This window comes from Venustampulla echinocandica (assembly GCF_003357145.1).
Source record: "Venustampulla echinocandica strain BP 5553 chromosome Unknown scaffold_6, whole genome shotgun sequence".
NCBI lineage: Eukaryota > Fungi > Ascomycota > Leotiomycetes > Helotiales > Pleuroascaceae > Venustampulla > Venustampulla echinocandica.
Window position 1 is genome coordinate 945,526 of NW_022474211.1, and position 14,181 is coordinate 959,706.

General features: G+C 48.7%; 4 protein-coding genes across 4 annotated transcripts; 2 read left to right on the plus strand and 2 right to left on the minus strand.

Annotated features, from left to right (window-relative positions):
* Nucleotides 1-294: 294 nt before the first annotated feature.
* Nucleotides 295-2,410, plus strand: BP5553_07721 (uncharacterized protein; the record flags this gene model as incomplete). Its single annotated transcript, XM_032016344.1, has 5 exons — nucleotides 295-731; nucleotides 795-1,185; nucleotides 1,272-1,447; nucleotides 1,527-1,926; nucleotides 1,982-2,410. The coding sequence occupies 5 exons, from the start codon at nucleotides 295-297 to the stop codon at nucleotides 2,408-2,410; spliced, it is 1,833 nt and encodes a 610-aa protein (XP_031867575.1).
* Nucleotides 2,411-6,261: 3,851 nt separating this feature from the next.
* BP5553_07722 (Uncharacterized protein) lies at nucleotides 6,262-6,997 on the minus strand (the record flags this gene model as incomplete). Its single annotated transcript, XM_032016345.1, has 2 exons — nucleotides 6,262-6,827; nucleotides 6,904-6,997. The coding sequence occupies 2 exons, from the start codon at nucleotides 6,995-6,997 to the stop codon at nucleotides 6,262-6,264; spliced, it is 660 nt and encodes a 219-aa protein (XP_031867576.1).
* A 1,481-nt stretch (nucleotides 6,998-8,478) lies between these two features.
* BP5553_07723 (MFS general substrate transporter) lies at nucleotides 8,479-10,322 on the minus strand (the record flags this gene model as incomplete). The annotated part of the gene is made up of 5 exons (XM_032016346.1): nucleotides 8,479-9,190; nucleotides 9,249-9,518; nucleotides 9,572-9,659; nucleotides 9,725-10,078; nucleotides 10,133-10,322. 5 exons carry the CDS (start codon nucleotides 10,320-10,322, stop codon nucleotides 8,479-8,481), a joined length of 1,614 nt encoding a protein of 537 aa, XP_031867577.1.
* Nucleotides 10,323-12,345: 2,023 nt separating this feature from the next.
* BP5553_07724 (uncharacterized protein) lies at nucleotides 12,346-12,603 on the plus strand (the record flags this gene model as incomplete). The annotated part of the gene is made up of 1 exon (XM_032016347.1): nucleotides 12,346-12,603. One exon carries the CDS (start codon nucleotides 12,346-12,348, stop codon nucleotides 12,601-12,603), a length of 258 nt encoding a protein of 85 aa, XP_031867578.1.
* Nucleotides 12,604-14,181: the final 1,578 nt, after the last annotated feature.

Sequence of the window (14,181 nt, forward strand, 5' to 3'; positions counted from 1 at the left end):
TCGGCACTGGAAACAAAAATATAGGATTCCAAACATTTACAACGAAAATAAGGGCTTGGATATCGTGTGAGTCACGCGCTGTTGGCAGTTTTCGTGGCGCGACCAGTCGGCCAACCTAGGCTCACAGAGCCTGGGCAGCAAGCAGCCTTGCCATCTTCAATGCCTGGGTAAGGGCAGAGCCACATATAGCTTCCACCTAGCAAAGCTCTGCATTTCGAGATTTGGTATTGTAAACGACGTCTTTTCTGTAAATCAAGAAGTTTTCACCAATTACCTGGCATTTGGTCATACGATATGGTGGTCCCTGCATTCGGCTTCTCGTTTGGGGACTTTACAGGAGGCATTGTCCTCGTGAAAGAGCTCATCACGGCTCTACGCGATGGTGCTGGAGCAAAGCCACAATACAAACGTCTTATCACGGTGTTAGTAAATCTCGAACGCGCGTTGACCGAGGTCCAACTCCTCAAAGTCGAAGACTCTCAGGCTGCACAGAAGATTGCACTAGAACAAGCTGCATTACAATGTCGAGGGAGCATAGAGGATTTCTTGAGACAGAATGCGAAGTTTGAAGCGACGCTCGGTGCCCAGACGACTTCCTCGAAGTGGAATTGGCGAGCCAATCTACACAAGATACAGTGGGTCATGTGTAGGGAAGATTCCATTGATAAGTTGAAGGCCGAGATAATGGGACACACATTAGCCATCAATACTTTGCTGATGACGACACACTTGTAAGTAATGGAGGCTATGCAGCTTGAAGCACAAAGAAACAGAGGCTGACAATGGGTTTAAAGATCAGCGACAGCGATACAGACCGAGTTAACGAAAAGTCACCAATTAGAAAGTAAAGAACATCGCAAAGTAACGGATGAAGCACAAGCTCTGGTAAAGCAGAATCATGCTCTCCTGAGCATTCAAACGAATCTTACTCTCATGATTTCTCGGAATATCGAAAACTTGTCAACCCGCCAGCAAACTGAAGAACTCCAATCAATTGTACTCAAAATCCTCGATACGAATGTGAAAATGTACGAGATGGTCTTGGATATGCAGAAACTTCAATCTCAACTCCCTGTACAAGTTGATCGTCAACAGCCTGTGCACTTTGAGGATGCTCATGGCCGAATAACTCCATTCCACACTGAGTTTATCAACTCATTTGATGCGTTTCAGGCAGTGATAGAAGTGCGTTTCAGGCAGTGATAGAAGTTCGTTTCCGTCATGTGCCCGGATTAAAGAAGGTGCAGAATATCGAATACACAATACAAGAGTCAATTTCAAAAAGAAAGCTTGATCTCACCGCCTCCTGGGACTCTGTTTTCCTGCCAGGCAGGAAGGTGAACATGAGTATGGTGTTTCGCAGGCCGCAAACATCCATGTCATCGTGTCCCGGGTGTCAGGCCGAGAATGAGATTGAGGGTAGTAATAGAGGATCTGAAATTCAATGGTACGCTAACAGTTCTATTTACTTGGCTAGCCATTCACTTACATTCCTCACTGCCGTTTGCTAACCATCTTCTATGAAGTTCTAATATAGACTGCAAAATGTGGTACCAACGAATATTTGAGATAGATGCTCCTCAAGAAGCCCCATTCGCTGCGCCCAAGATCAAGCTGGGTAAGCGCGGACAAAAGGCTACACTAACATCATCTAGGAAAAGATCCAAACAGCTAGTTATTGAAGGTTCTGATTACGGCGTGGAGAATTCTGCTCAAGATGAGGATGAGGATGACGACGAGATACACGAATTCCGGCGTGTACAAGTCGTTCACAAGAATTTTGTGCCGAAATCTCTACTGCAGCATGTGCGGCGCGACTACTCTATGAGCATGACAGACTCAGCTCCTTCTGAATCTGGAATCTTAATGGGCGTCACAAGCTTATCCAATAAACATACAAAACCAGATGGTCCACAAGTCTACACCGTAAGCTCCTCCGACTAGAAAGTAAATTACGAGGGTCGAACTGATTTAGCTGTAGGCCGCCTATCCTAATATTCTCATGTATGAAATGGAAGCCAACGGGGCAGCGGTAATGCGCCGAAGCTCAGATTCCTGGTTGAACGCAACACAAATTCTAAAGGTCGCACAGATGAAAAAAGGACAACGCGCAAAGACTATAGCGAGAGAGATTCTAATCGGAGAACATGAAAAGATCCAAGGTGGATATGGTATATCTCAAGGTATTTGGATCAATTATGAGCGAGGTGTGAGGCTCTGTCGACAATACGGCGTGGAGGAGCTGCTACGACCACTCCTTAATTATGATATGGGAGTGGAGACTCCGACAAAGCGGCAGAGAGTTGCGCAGAGGCACGACAAGACAAGCCGCAAGGCGATGTCTTGGTCGGGGACCGGAAGACATGCGGCATTCTCTAGAATATCAGAGTTCCATTCGTGGAGAATTTGATGAGGCATAATACCCAGGTGCCCGAAACTGGTTCTTTGTATTAATGAATAAATAAACAAGACGTTTACGACTCAATTCAATCGTACTGTAACATCGTTTATGTTTGCGATAAGACCCTTTCATAAGTATTAGAAGTAATAAGAGCTTGGTAGTAGGGCTATGGTGAAGGAATTCTGTATTGCTATAAATAGAGACTTTCTGCGAATTAGGTGCTAAGGCAGCGATATAAATATAATATTTTTGGTAGGAGCGATTCAGAGTGTTTAAGGGTAGCTATAGAATACGACTTATACAAAAATATAGGATTTGCCGATATATATGTACACAAAGTTTAACATTCTTAAAGTCAAAGTACCTCTTATATTTTTCGGCACGGAGGGTTTTTAGCCACGCAGAGATAGACGTTACAGCAGCATATAGGTACGAGTAAATAAATCCTTAATAGGAGGAAGAAGGAAGGAAGGGTAAGAGCGTAGCTAGCAGTTATATGACGATACATATATCAGGAAACTTCTGAACATGGCATGTAGTTGGTGCGCAGATTAAGTGATGGGAAGCTAGAATAATGGGTAGATAGATATTATGATATTATTATGCTTAAGAAGCGGGAATTTGAAATTGTAACTGATTAACACCTATTGGGACGATCAAGATGAACTCTCTACGGAGTACGGAGATAATGGGTTTACACCTAACTTGTAGCAATCTTATGTTGAATTTCTTTCTGCCCTTTGAGAGTTACCTCTTATCTATTAAAACCACTAAGATTTATAAAAGCGCATCTGTTTAACATCTTTTAAACACCGGGTGTCAGCACCTCATCGTACAAAGCAGCTACATAAACCATGTCAAAGGTATAGATAGCTAAACAGAGATATAATACCATGGTGTAGAAATTCCGAGTGTGCCTACAAAGGGAAGGGCTGTTAGTCCTGGCTTTACATCCCTATCAATAACCTCAGCATGGTATTAAGCTCTCCCACCTAGCATATCATGCTGCACATGCGTGCAAAGAGGTTGCGGTCCCTTGGGTTTATATTACAGCATTGTATTATTCACTCTTAAACCCCACAGATAATTATCTAACAAGGAGAAAACCAAGTCCCACTTGTCGATTTATATCCAAGTCCGGAGAGCACGTTCTCAAACCGGTTGAGCTAGCCGAGCCAGGCTATCAGATCAGAGAGTGGAGATAAATGGGTTAACTTGTATGATACGAGAAGACATGTGATGTTCAATTCGGAGGGATAGGCCCTGAGAGTTAGCAAATATGCTTTCTAGTACATATAATTTGGCTTGATTTATTTGACAGCAGGGGTTGCCTTGACAGAGTGATGGATATTGACACTGTGATTCATCTTGACAGTGTGGTTTATTTTGACAGTGCGCTAGTATTTAGCTGTCAAATTGTGTGCCAGAGCAAAGCTCAAAGGTAGTTGAAGGTGGTAGTAGAGGCAAAAGCTGGATCCAAGCCGGAGTGTGGATCGAAAAAGTGTGTAAGGAAGAGGAAGTGGAATTGGAGTCGAAGAAATCCAAGGGCTCTTATACTCGCTAAGCAATCCTGTGCGGCACGAGTTGTCTGGCGTGGTGCCGAAGGGTGCGTCTGTGAGGCATGCGGTAGGCAGCCTCGAAGAACATTCACTGATTCAAAGGAATTTTCCTGTTGTCCTATTTGAGAAAACCTGGTGGCCGGCGTTTAGCTGGAGGCCAGCTCCACAAGGGGGAGGCAAGCTTAAAAGGATAGTTTAGACTTACAGAAAGGCGAGTAATGCGAGTTGAAGTTGAACTTAAACTTAAAAGTTGATGTTAAAGTGGAAGCTAAAGTGGATAGGAGGTTGATATAAATCTCTTATTCCTAACAGGCTTCTCCTATTTAGACTCAATACCATCACATACTTGATGCTACAGTAGCTGACTCTCTTAAATAAAATAAGACCTCAGCGCGAATATATTAATGTTAACAAATACATTAATATCTTCAGGTTCCCCATGGTACCTTTCCTTTTCAAACTCGCGCACGATTACGTGGTAATCCCAGTGGCGACTAACTGCAGACTCTGCGTGGTTATTTATGTGGTAACTCTGGTGTTATAATCCCCAAAATGGTGTAGGTTGTCTTAGCGTGAAATTATACAGAGGTAGTAAGATCAGAGATAATAGATATCGAGAACCTTCGCCCAAGTCCGAGATTATAAAATCTCCTCGTCTGAGTCTGAGTCGTGATATTTCGAAGTTAAATGTCTGGTGGTATTAGCTATACATGCGACATGTTGAAAGGAAATAAGGAATAAGGGGTGAAGGCCAGGCGACTTGTCAGGCTTGGGAGAAGCAGCAATATAAACCAGAGACTGATAAATCCCTTCCTCTAAAGGAGAGCTAGGGGGTTCATTCTGGAAGCAGAGCATCTGCTTCCGGGTCGATACTCGAGAACGGTGGGGAACCCACTCGGGCTATTAGTCCCTCTTTGGTCGACTCCGCATCCAAGCTGTCGAGTTTTTCCTTGAGCTGTGTATGAATGGCCTCGGGGCGACGCATTGCTGCCGAGAGAACTTGCTTTTAATCAACGGAATTTGCCTCCAATTTTCTTCTAGCTTAGGGAGCATATTAAAAGGCGCGGCCTTCTTGGAGATGAGTTGGAGTTGGAGCATCTGCACTCCGTTCACTTTTCAGAAGCTATCTTCTGCCTTGGGAATGGCCTTGCCAGACCCGGTACAAAATCACCACTAATCACCACTAGGATAACGATATCTAGCAGTAGATCAACAAGGATACCCAACGCGATGGAAAACAGCAGGTGAAATTCGAGGTGCATCAGTCACAGGAGCTCTGTGAAGAGCACATGAGATGGTACAGGAGACCCAACGCCAGAAAGACGCCGCAAGGGTGAGACGTGAACAGCTGGATAAAGATTCAGAACTCGAGATGTACAAACAACTGTAGGCCTCACAGTATAGTCGATCAGAGTCATTAGTGATAGCAGACCTCCGGGTAGGAAATGCCTTTACGTGAGATAAAAGGAAAATGACAATCATACTACATTATAACAGAGGTGGCATTGACAGCACTTGACGCTGTCAACTGAATACCATACATTCCTCCACACCACACCACTGAGATGAAAGTGAGGAGGGATATCGCAAATCCAAATCACAACGCTGGTAACGAGAAACTGTATAAATCTTGCCAAAAAAGTCACAAGCCACACTCCCTCCCGGCTAGATTCGATCCAGGCAGCTTACATGTACCAATTATAACATATGTCCAACAGACAAGCGCCTCCCTGTAAATAATGAGTGTCCCGAAAAGCTGAGGGAACCAGAAGTAAATTGATGCTGGAAACCATGTAACTTTTTGAAGCCACTTTCCCGCGACGTCCTTAGTATTACGACGCGCAGTGTAGAAAGAAACGGGTTGCCATCAAACCACGTCTTGAACCTTGTGCTATAGGTGGGTAAGAGATGCCGAGTACACGCTCTAAACCGGACTACGGTCCTTGGCCACCCCATTAATAACAGCACGGGATAAGACGTTTCATATTACTAAGAGGGAAATAAGCTTGAGAAATATAGGTAGGTGGTAGTATAGCGACTTGCTACAGGGGGAACCTGATTGAATTGATTGGGGAGTGGCTCCATGTTAGGAAAGGTAATAAGATCTTACTATACCTTCTAGTAAGCTGCGGCTGAGAACTCGCAAGGTAGAGTTTGAGAAGAGGTCGCATGCATGTACAAGGAGAGAGCTTTTAGTATAACGACATATCTCTGATAATATACACCACAAACAACTTAATTTTGCAAAATAAATTATACTACCCTCGTAACACCAACCACAGAATCCCCATCTCCGCACACCTATTGCTTCTTCTTCGACGACGATCTCGTTACGTTCTTCTGTGTCTTGGAGGCATTCTTGCCCTCCTGCACCTTCTCGAACTCCGCAACCTCGTCCTGCTCCTTGCGCTCAGCGTACCACTGGCCAGCCTGCAAGACCAGCACGCCAACTAAGACCAGCGCCAGAATAGTGTTGCTGGCAGATAGCACTCGTAGACTGTCCTCCCTGCCAATGGCGACTTCGGTGCTGCCTTCAGGAGCGCCGTAGACGCCGGCGGTGATGATGCGGAGGCCCTTGACGATGTTGGTGATGTAGACTACGACGCCGACGAGGTAGAGGACTAGGGACGCGCCATCAAAGAGCAGGTTCGCCTCGGAGGGCTTGAACAGCTTGATGAAGAACCCGATGAAGCCGATTGAGATGGCGATGTGCAGGATGCGTGGGATGATGGGCGGAGACGCGTGCATGAACTTCAGGTGTGCTTCTAGCAGGTCGTAGTATGCCGCCGGCGTCACGTCAGAGGTCCAGAGGAGTGGGTAGTCGTAGGGGAAGGAGGAGAAGAGCATTCCCAGGAAGAAGCATACCGCTGTACGTGTGTGGTGTCAGCCTCGTGGGAATTGACCGTCAGGGTAAAAGAAAGAAAGGGAGATAGGTAGTCTTACGTCCAACTATCATCGACGTCGCAAACGACCCAGAGCCTCCTTGCCCCCTGGGCTTATCATACGTCTTGAACAGCGACACCTTTGAGGGATCCATGATGATGGTACGGGACAGGTGGTATTCGCGATTGGCGGTATACTCTCTTTGCCTAAGCTATTCAGACTATCGAAACACAGCGGGGTAGACAAGCTCTGAACCAGCTGGGAGGGGCGCTGTAGAATTGAAGTGCGACGCGTAAAAAATACTGCCTGTCGTTTGTTTGTCGTAGATCGGCCGTCCTAATTTTTCGAAGCTCAGGTCAGTTTGCGCTGAAGTTGAACTTCAGTTTGTTTGCGCCGCCCAGCTCCGCAAACAGCGCTAGAGCCCCCGAGATAGACATTTCGCTACCGAGGCGGGGGCTCGTTTAGGCAGGTGGACTACGAAACAATCGCGATGGCCGACGCTATTTCCCCACAAGAGTCGTACTCCGGAGGCTCCGACTCGTTACAAGACATTTCAGGGGTTTGGTATATGCCCTCTTTTACAGCTCTGAATATCCTCACTCACTGTTTTTATTGCATGTTGCTGTTCTGTCTGCTCTTTTTGCGGTGTAGCGCTTCCTAGCTAAGAATTGCTTTGTTTGCGAAGTAGTGGTAAAGTAGTGATACGCGCCTGCCAGCCAGCCCTGTTGGGCGATCCTGAATGGACGCCAAAATTAGATGTGCTATGGCGCAAACTTTCTATGGACTAGGGCTCTTGGGAATTGACGTAGTCAGCCCTGTCTATTGTGTCATAGAACTTAGGTGCACATTATGTTTGAATAATAGAATTGTTTAACAAATACGTCCTTTGGTTTTGGTCACTACTCATTGTATGCATTCTCTTTTCGATACGTATGTAGGGCTCAAAATCAAACTGTTCGATCATCACGGGTGGGAGAAATTGATTAATAAGTTTTTCATTACAATACGTTTTCCCATAGCTATCATACCTCTAATCGGTTGTATTACAAGTAGCGAACTTATAATTTCACTCCCTCCAGCAACTCCAAGAACGGCTGATCTGCGTTCTAGTTGTCCAATAATATGCTCCCAGTTCTCCATTTCCACTTCCTCCATCTGGATATATTAACCCTTTCCAGCCCAAAAATGGTTGCGGGATCTGATTGCACTAGGCAGCCCGTCTTCGTTGAAACCAAGTTAGACTTTTATAATCGGGACCGTATAGACAGCATAGTGTGTCCTTCGTCCCGCAACACCTTTTTCCGAGTTGATGTGATCAGTGGCCGATTGGGAATGTAATCTCGACGATCTTTGAATCTTCAAAGCGACAAGTACACCCGGGTCCTCCTCATCAACCAACTCGCTGATAGAGCCGAACTATTTGCAGGATCATTCTGCTGTTCGCGGCATATATCATGGCGAGGGGCATAAGTTGTTGCCCGCTATCCCACCAGCGGTTCTGTTCAAGCTTATGAACAGGTCCGTTACACCAGGACCCAGATCAATGGACGGGGTTGAAATGGCGGGTATCATCTTGGCGATAAACTGGCCCAGAGCGAACACCACCAGTCGTCCCTTCAACAGATATCAAGAACTCTAAACGTCAACCTTTGGGCCCCGTGGTGTACCGTGCGGGACAACCTTCTCGTCTGCTACATCCCCAGTGCACTCATCGGGGAGCGCCCCAGCATTCTCGATCTCTTCCACAATCTGCCTTAATTTCTCGTTCGCTCCCCTGCCGCCGATGATGGCGCCTTCTCCATCGAAATGCTTCGCAATTTCCTCCAGCGGAGTGTTTCGGGTTTCGATATAGAACTTCCAGATGATGAAGATTTCAAAGAGAAGCCAGATGTCGTAGAAGATATAATACTTCCATCTCAGCCTGTCCAGTGCGACTGGGTTAATGTACTGATTGAAGAACAGGGAAAGATCGATGGCGAGGAACATAACAGTCATGCCCTTTGCGCGGATATTGTAAGGCAAGATCTCAACGGCATAGCCGACCAGCAATCCAGACCAAGCGGTGTTGTAGAATACATAGTAGAGGAAGATCATGACAACGACCGCATTCGCCGACGATTTCGAGTGATTGATCTCGAACTGTGCTGAACAAACCGTCCAGGTCAGGAAACAAACGAACATGCCACACGTGGATATCAAGAAGAGCAGTCGACGGCCAAGTCGGTCGACGAAAAAGCACATGCCTACGGCAACGACAATGTTGGTAAACTGTAGGACACCATTAATGATCAGTTGTTGAGTAGAACCTGTGATGTCGATCTGGTTTAGGACGTTGTGGATATAGTAACTGGAAGCGATTTATTAGCTTTGCACTCAAGACTTGGGTATGAAACTTGGGGCCTTACCTGACGAGTCCGTTGCCAGACCACTGTGAGAAGAAACCGAGAGAGACCAAGATGATAAGACGATGGCGGTTGCCGGGTTTTCTCCAAAGTTCGGCCCACTTGTTACCTTCGAGCTCTTGTTCGAGCTTCAGGGTCCCGCGGATCTCTTGGTACTCAAGTTGTACTACTTCATCCATTTTGTTCCCCTCCGCATGGGCATTGGCCAGGATCCGCAACGCTTTCTCATTCTTTCCTCTGGAGATAAGCCACCTGGGTGATTCGGGGACGAACCTGCTACCGGTTAGACCGTCGCCAGATGGGAGTTTGGGGGGGATAATGCATACCAAATAAAGCCCATTTGCAACAAAGATGGCAAGGCCTGTACCAAGGAGGGTGTTCTCCACGCCCAGGTGCTTTGGATCTTGCTTGTGCCTGGTTGGATTAGCCTACGTTCAAGGCGCTGATCCTCTAGTGGCTTGAGCCATTGAATATCTTACCGAATGTCAGCCACGCAGCCATAAAACTTCCCATATACCAAGTGGTGTTGTAGATTGCGGTGTAGATTGCGCGATGCTGAGGGTGAACCAGTTCGGTGATCAAGAGAGGCGACGATCCGTGGGCAATAGCGACGCCGAAGCCCAGGAAGAATCGAGCGCTGACAAACATCGCAAACGTGAACCCAAGACTCTGAAGTGCAACACCACCCAGCATGATTGAACATCCGACCATCACGCCCGTCCGCCTCCCTAACATATCTGCGGTGTACGGGACTACAGGTAAAGCGACGAGAGAGCCAACAGCCCATATACTATTGAGAAGCCCGAGTTGCGACGGGGACGGCTGGTGGTAATCTGGCGCGGAAGTCAGCACACATGGTCCACGGCAAGCAGAGGAACATTACATACAATCTCGCCATTGATCCAGACTTTGGAGGCCATTCATCATCGAACTATCGTATCCATTTGTGGCGGAAGTGAGGACGACGAACAACAGGCAAATGTACAGACTCCGCATTCCCTTCTGCTTGTACCAAGTCACGCGCGGGAACTGCTTTCCCGCCAACTCGAAGGTCCCTTTCGTGTGTTGGAAATCCATGATGATGGTCGATGGATGAGGATGAGGAAGGGGGGATGGCGATGGAGAGACACAGGCACGAACACAGAGCGCGTGAGGCTGTCGCAGCGGCTCTGACTGACGAACTCAAGACCTGGAGAAAAGCGGCGTTTCTGGGGTCAACATAGTATATATGAAGGTTCGCTGAATGGGCCGGGGGGCGCGAGGTTGGACAGTGATTTCCGTCCGTTCAAATCAAGGGCGACTCCACCTAATCCCGACGTCCCTTATGCGCAAAGACAGTGCAAGCACGCGGCAGTACGGACCGCTTAATATCGATCTCTCTTCTTACGGTGGCCGGCCGCTGTTTCTTCCAGGCCCTTAGGGGGAGACGAGCCAGTCAGCAGCGGGTGGTGGGAGGTGGTGCAGGCCAATTCAGCGATGGGGGGTGGGGATWTAGRGCTGTCTCTTATACACATCTAGATGTGTATAAGAGACAGGTTTAGGGGAGGGCGAGGGAGACGACAAGGGGCCTAGGGCTTAATACTTTGGTGGTTCTTGGTTTCTTGGGGGAGTGGGAGGCAGGGAGGGGAGGGGAGGATCGAGAGTCGACTTAGTTTACTGCTATGGGGTGTCTGGGAGTAGCAGTAGGGGGGAAAAGGGGAAGGGGGACGGGGGAAGTCTGGTTAAGCCATGAATCAGCTCTCGTCGCAGTGCCCATCGGCCAATAGCTGCTGGACGGTTGCACTGGGGCAGAACTGGATAATCATCGGGACGAATGACGATAGGCTAGAACAGGGGCGCAGATCGCAATGCATCAATCAATCAACTTGGGATCATCCAGGCCGGGGAAGGGAAGGTCGGTGTTCTGCGGAGCCAGCCAGGGCCGCCGTCTCCCGGCTAAACTACGCCCCTACAGAATATGCTGTCGCTGGCTCAGCCGACAAGAATAAATGGCGACGAAAAGGAAAAAGAGAGGACGCGGGCGGAGACTCGGAAAGACTCCAGCACTCAAAAGGGACGGGGTGGGCTCGAGTAGGAAGAGAGAGGAAGAGAGAGAGAGAGAGAGAGAGAGAGAGGTTCTACCGTTTTGATGTCTGGACTCGGGACGACTCTGGACCCTCTGGACACTCTGGAGCCTGGAGCTTGAAGGAACAGAGGAGGGACGACGACCCGGATATACAGTGTGCAGTGTGCAGTAGTGAGGCAGCGAGTTACAGTCAGTCAGTCCGTCAGTGGTGAGTAACTATCTGAGCGACTGTCTGGGTGACTGAGTGACTGAGTAAGTGCCGTGCTGCTCCGTCCCCATCAATCTCCAGCAAGCACCTATCCTTCTCCAATTTCCATTATCCCACAGTGTTGCCGTTTCACATCCATATTATCACCATATTATTTCCAGCGTCCATGTTGATGTGTTTTTCGTCGCCGTGGCATTTTCTGGCGGGTTGGGCGTCCCATTGAGAGGCGAGCCGTGGCCCATGGACCATGCCCCAGGTTTGGCTTTTCTCCCTCTCACGCCTCCATTCCCCCGCATGTTACTGTATTGGGGGGCATGCTATAGCGGTGCTGCCGTGCTATAGGGTGCGTGCTATGCTGACTTCTAGCGTGTTATAGGGGCTCAAGCCTCGAGGGTTCTTGGCTGGCCAGGTCGCTCGTATCGACGCCAGGGACATCCCGAGGGGTGGAGGTCCCCGCTAGGCCCTGGGCTGGGTGCAGCTCGTGGGCAGCGACTGGGGAGGAGAATAATCACTAATCGGGGTTTGGTGTTTTGGTTTGGTCTGTTTTATTTTATTAGTACCGGAGTGCTCCGGAACGTAGTGCGAAGTATTATTGTGTCCTAGCACTTACTGCGTTTTGCGCGGGAAGAGTGCTATGGTACTTACTGTATCTATGCTCAGTGTCGTCTCGTTGTACTCCATCCTTTCATAGAGTAGTAGTACTCTGCCTCGTCTCGTCTCCTCTCCAATGAGTCCTATCACAACCCTCCACAGACTGACTGACCCCCGATATGCGCAATCAACGCAGCGCAGAGACCCGAACCAGGGATGCGGGTTAAACGGGCAAAATGCGAATCCCGTCCAGGAGGGGAGCGTACTCCTACGTGCTACGTAGTACTGAGGGTACTTCGCAGTGGGCTACATCCCGAAGATACGCCCTCTTGGGGCCTTGGGCCAGAGGGGAGCAGTATCCTCCGTATTACGACGTGCGAGCCGGGCTGCACGTCGAGACCGAGAATGGATTGGCCGCCCGCGGACAGGGCGCTCGTCTGTTTGGAGTCGGGAGTCTGGAGTCTGGAGTCGCCTGGTTTACGGTTACGGAGTAGCGTCGTCGTGCTGGGCTTCGTCTGTCCCGATGAAGGCCCTGGTCTGCAGTTCGTGTTGCCCGTCAATCAGACGATCCGCCAGTGCGCCATTCGCGGCGTGCACCTAACAGCACACATAGAGAAATATCCACCTACTAGTACAGAGTTAATCCCAATCACCATCACAATCACACACAACTTCCACAACTTCCATAACTTCCACAGCACCCCCTCTTATGAACATCTAATAAGACACCCACCCGTTTCTATTTTTACTCTCCCATTATTTTCCGCCTCTGGCTCAACCGCACCCCTACTATCGGGTGTCCCCTATCTGCAGGGTACCTGAGGCAACGGGGTCTTCAGACTCTTAATACATCCTCCGGACCTATCTTTACTTTGCACATCCATAATACATCCTCAAGTACCGATAATCCTCCGCACCAATGCCTATCTCTGGAAGCCCAGAACGGAAGTGCCATGGAGACTCCCAAACTCCCACCCAGCCTTCAGGCTTTCCCCTGGGGGCGCCGGCACAATTGCGGTGCCACACAGCGACATGCTCTGGGAACCTTGGGAGCAAGTCCAAGCAACCATCCGACCCCGTTACAGTTACCGTGGCCGTGACCGTTTGGACCAGACAGATTAATACTCCGTAAGTAAAGAACTTATTTTTATTTCTTTTGTACCGCCGTCACGTTGCACAAGCAGGACGGCAGGACGGATTGGGTAGTCGACGAACGCCTAACCTGCTCCATTGGGCCGCTTTTCATCGTTTAAGCATTGTGTCGAGTGGGTCTTCATTACCTCAGCCATCCCAATATTGAATGCTATGCCCATCGCAGTACTTCTGACCAAGTACTACGTGCTTTTACTGGTGCTTGCTCGTCTGTCTTCATTCGCTGTACCGACGTACTCTGCTGTACTTCGTACTGCGCTGTACTGCGCTTATCCCGTAATAGAACGAAACCCATACTGTCGGGATTCGGGATCCACCTTTCTACTGTCGAATCAAGTCAAAACTATAGGGGTAGTCCCCCCCAAGTAATAGTAAGACAACTCCGGATGGTATCATCTGGTCTATCTCACCGTATCGGTGTTATCGTGTTATCCACGTGTGCTGTACCTACCGACCAAGGCAGCGAAGGAGCGGAATGCTGCCGAGGTGAATTATTGCTTCATCGGAAAAAGCTCTCCCCGACCCACATGCCATGAGGGTCTGAGACAGACGATAGACGACAGACGAGATGGGTCGAACCCGAGGTGCTTCTCGCCACCGATAGGAGTGGAGAAGACCCATCTCGTATTCTCCACCCCATCTGACTGCATTCAACTCTCGAGTATTGTTGATCTCAAGGTACAGTGCCGTGCAAACTTCAACAGCTGTTATCTTCCCATGCCTTTGGGTACGGAAACGAGTGGGCTCAACCTCAATATGGCCGACATAGTACCTATCCAGCCGCACAACTAATCATTCGCCAGATCCAGCCCACCACGCGCCCATTCAGTCTGAGGCAGTTATCGCCTGCACAGACAGAGCCCCTTCAACGCGCGTTGGTTATTTGCGGCGCAGATATGCTTCCTTCCAGCTTTGCCAAT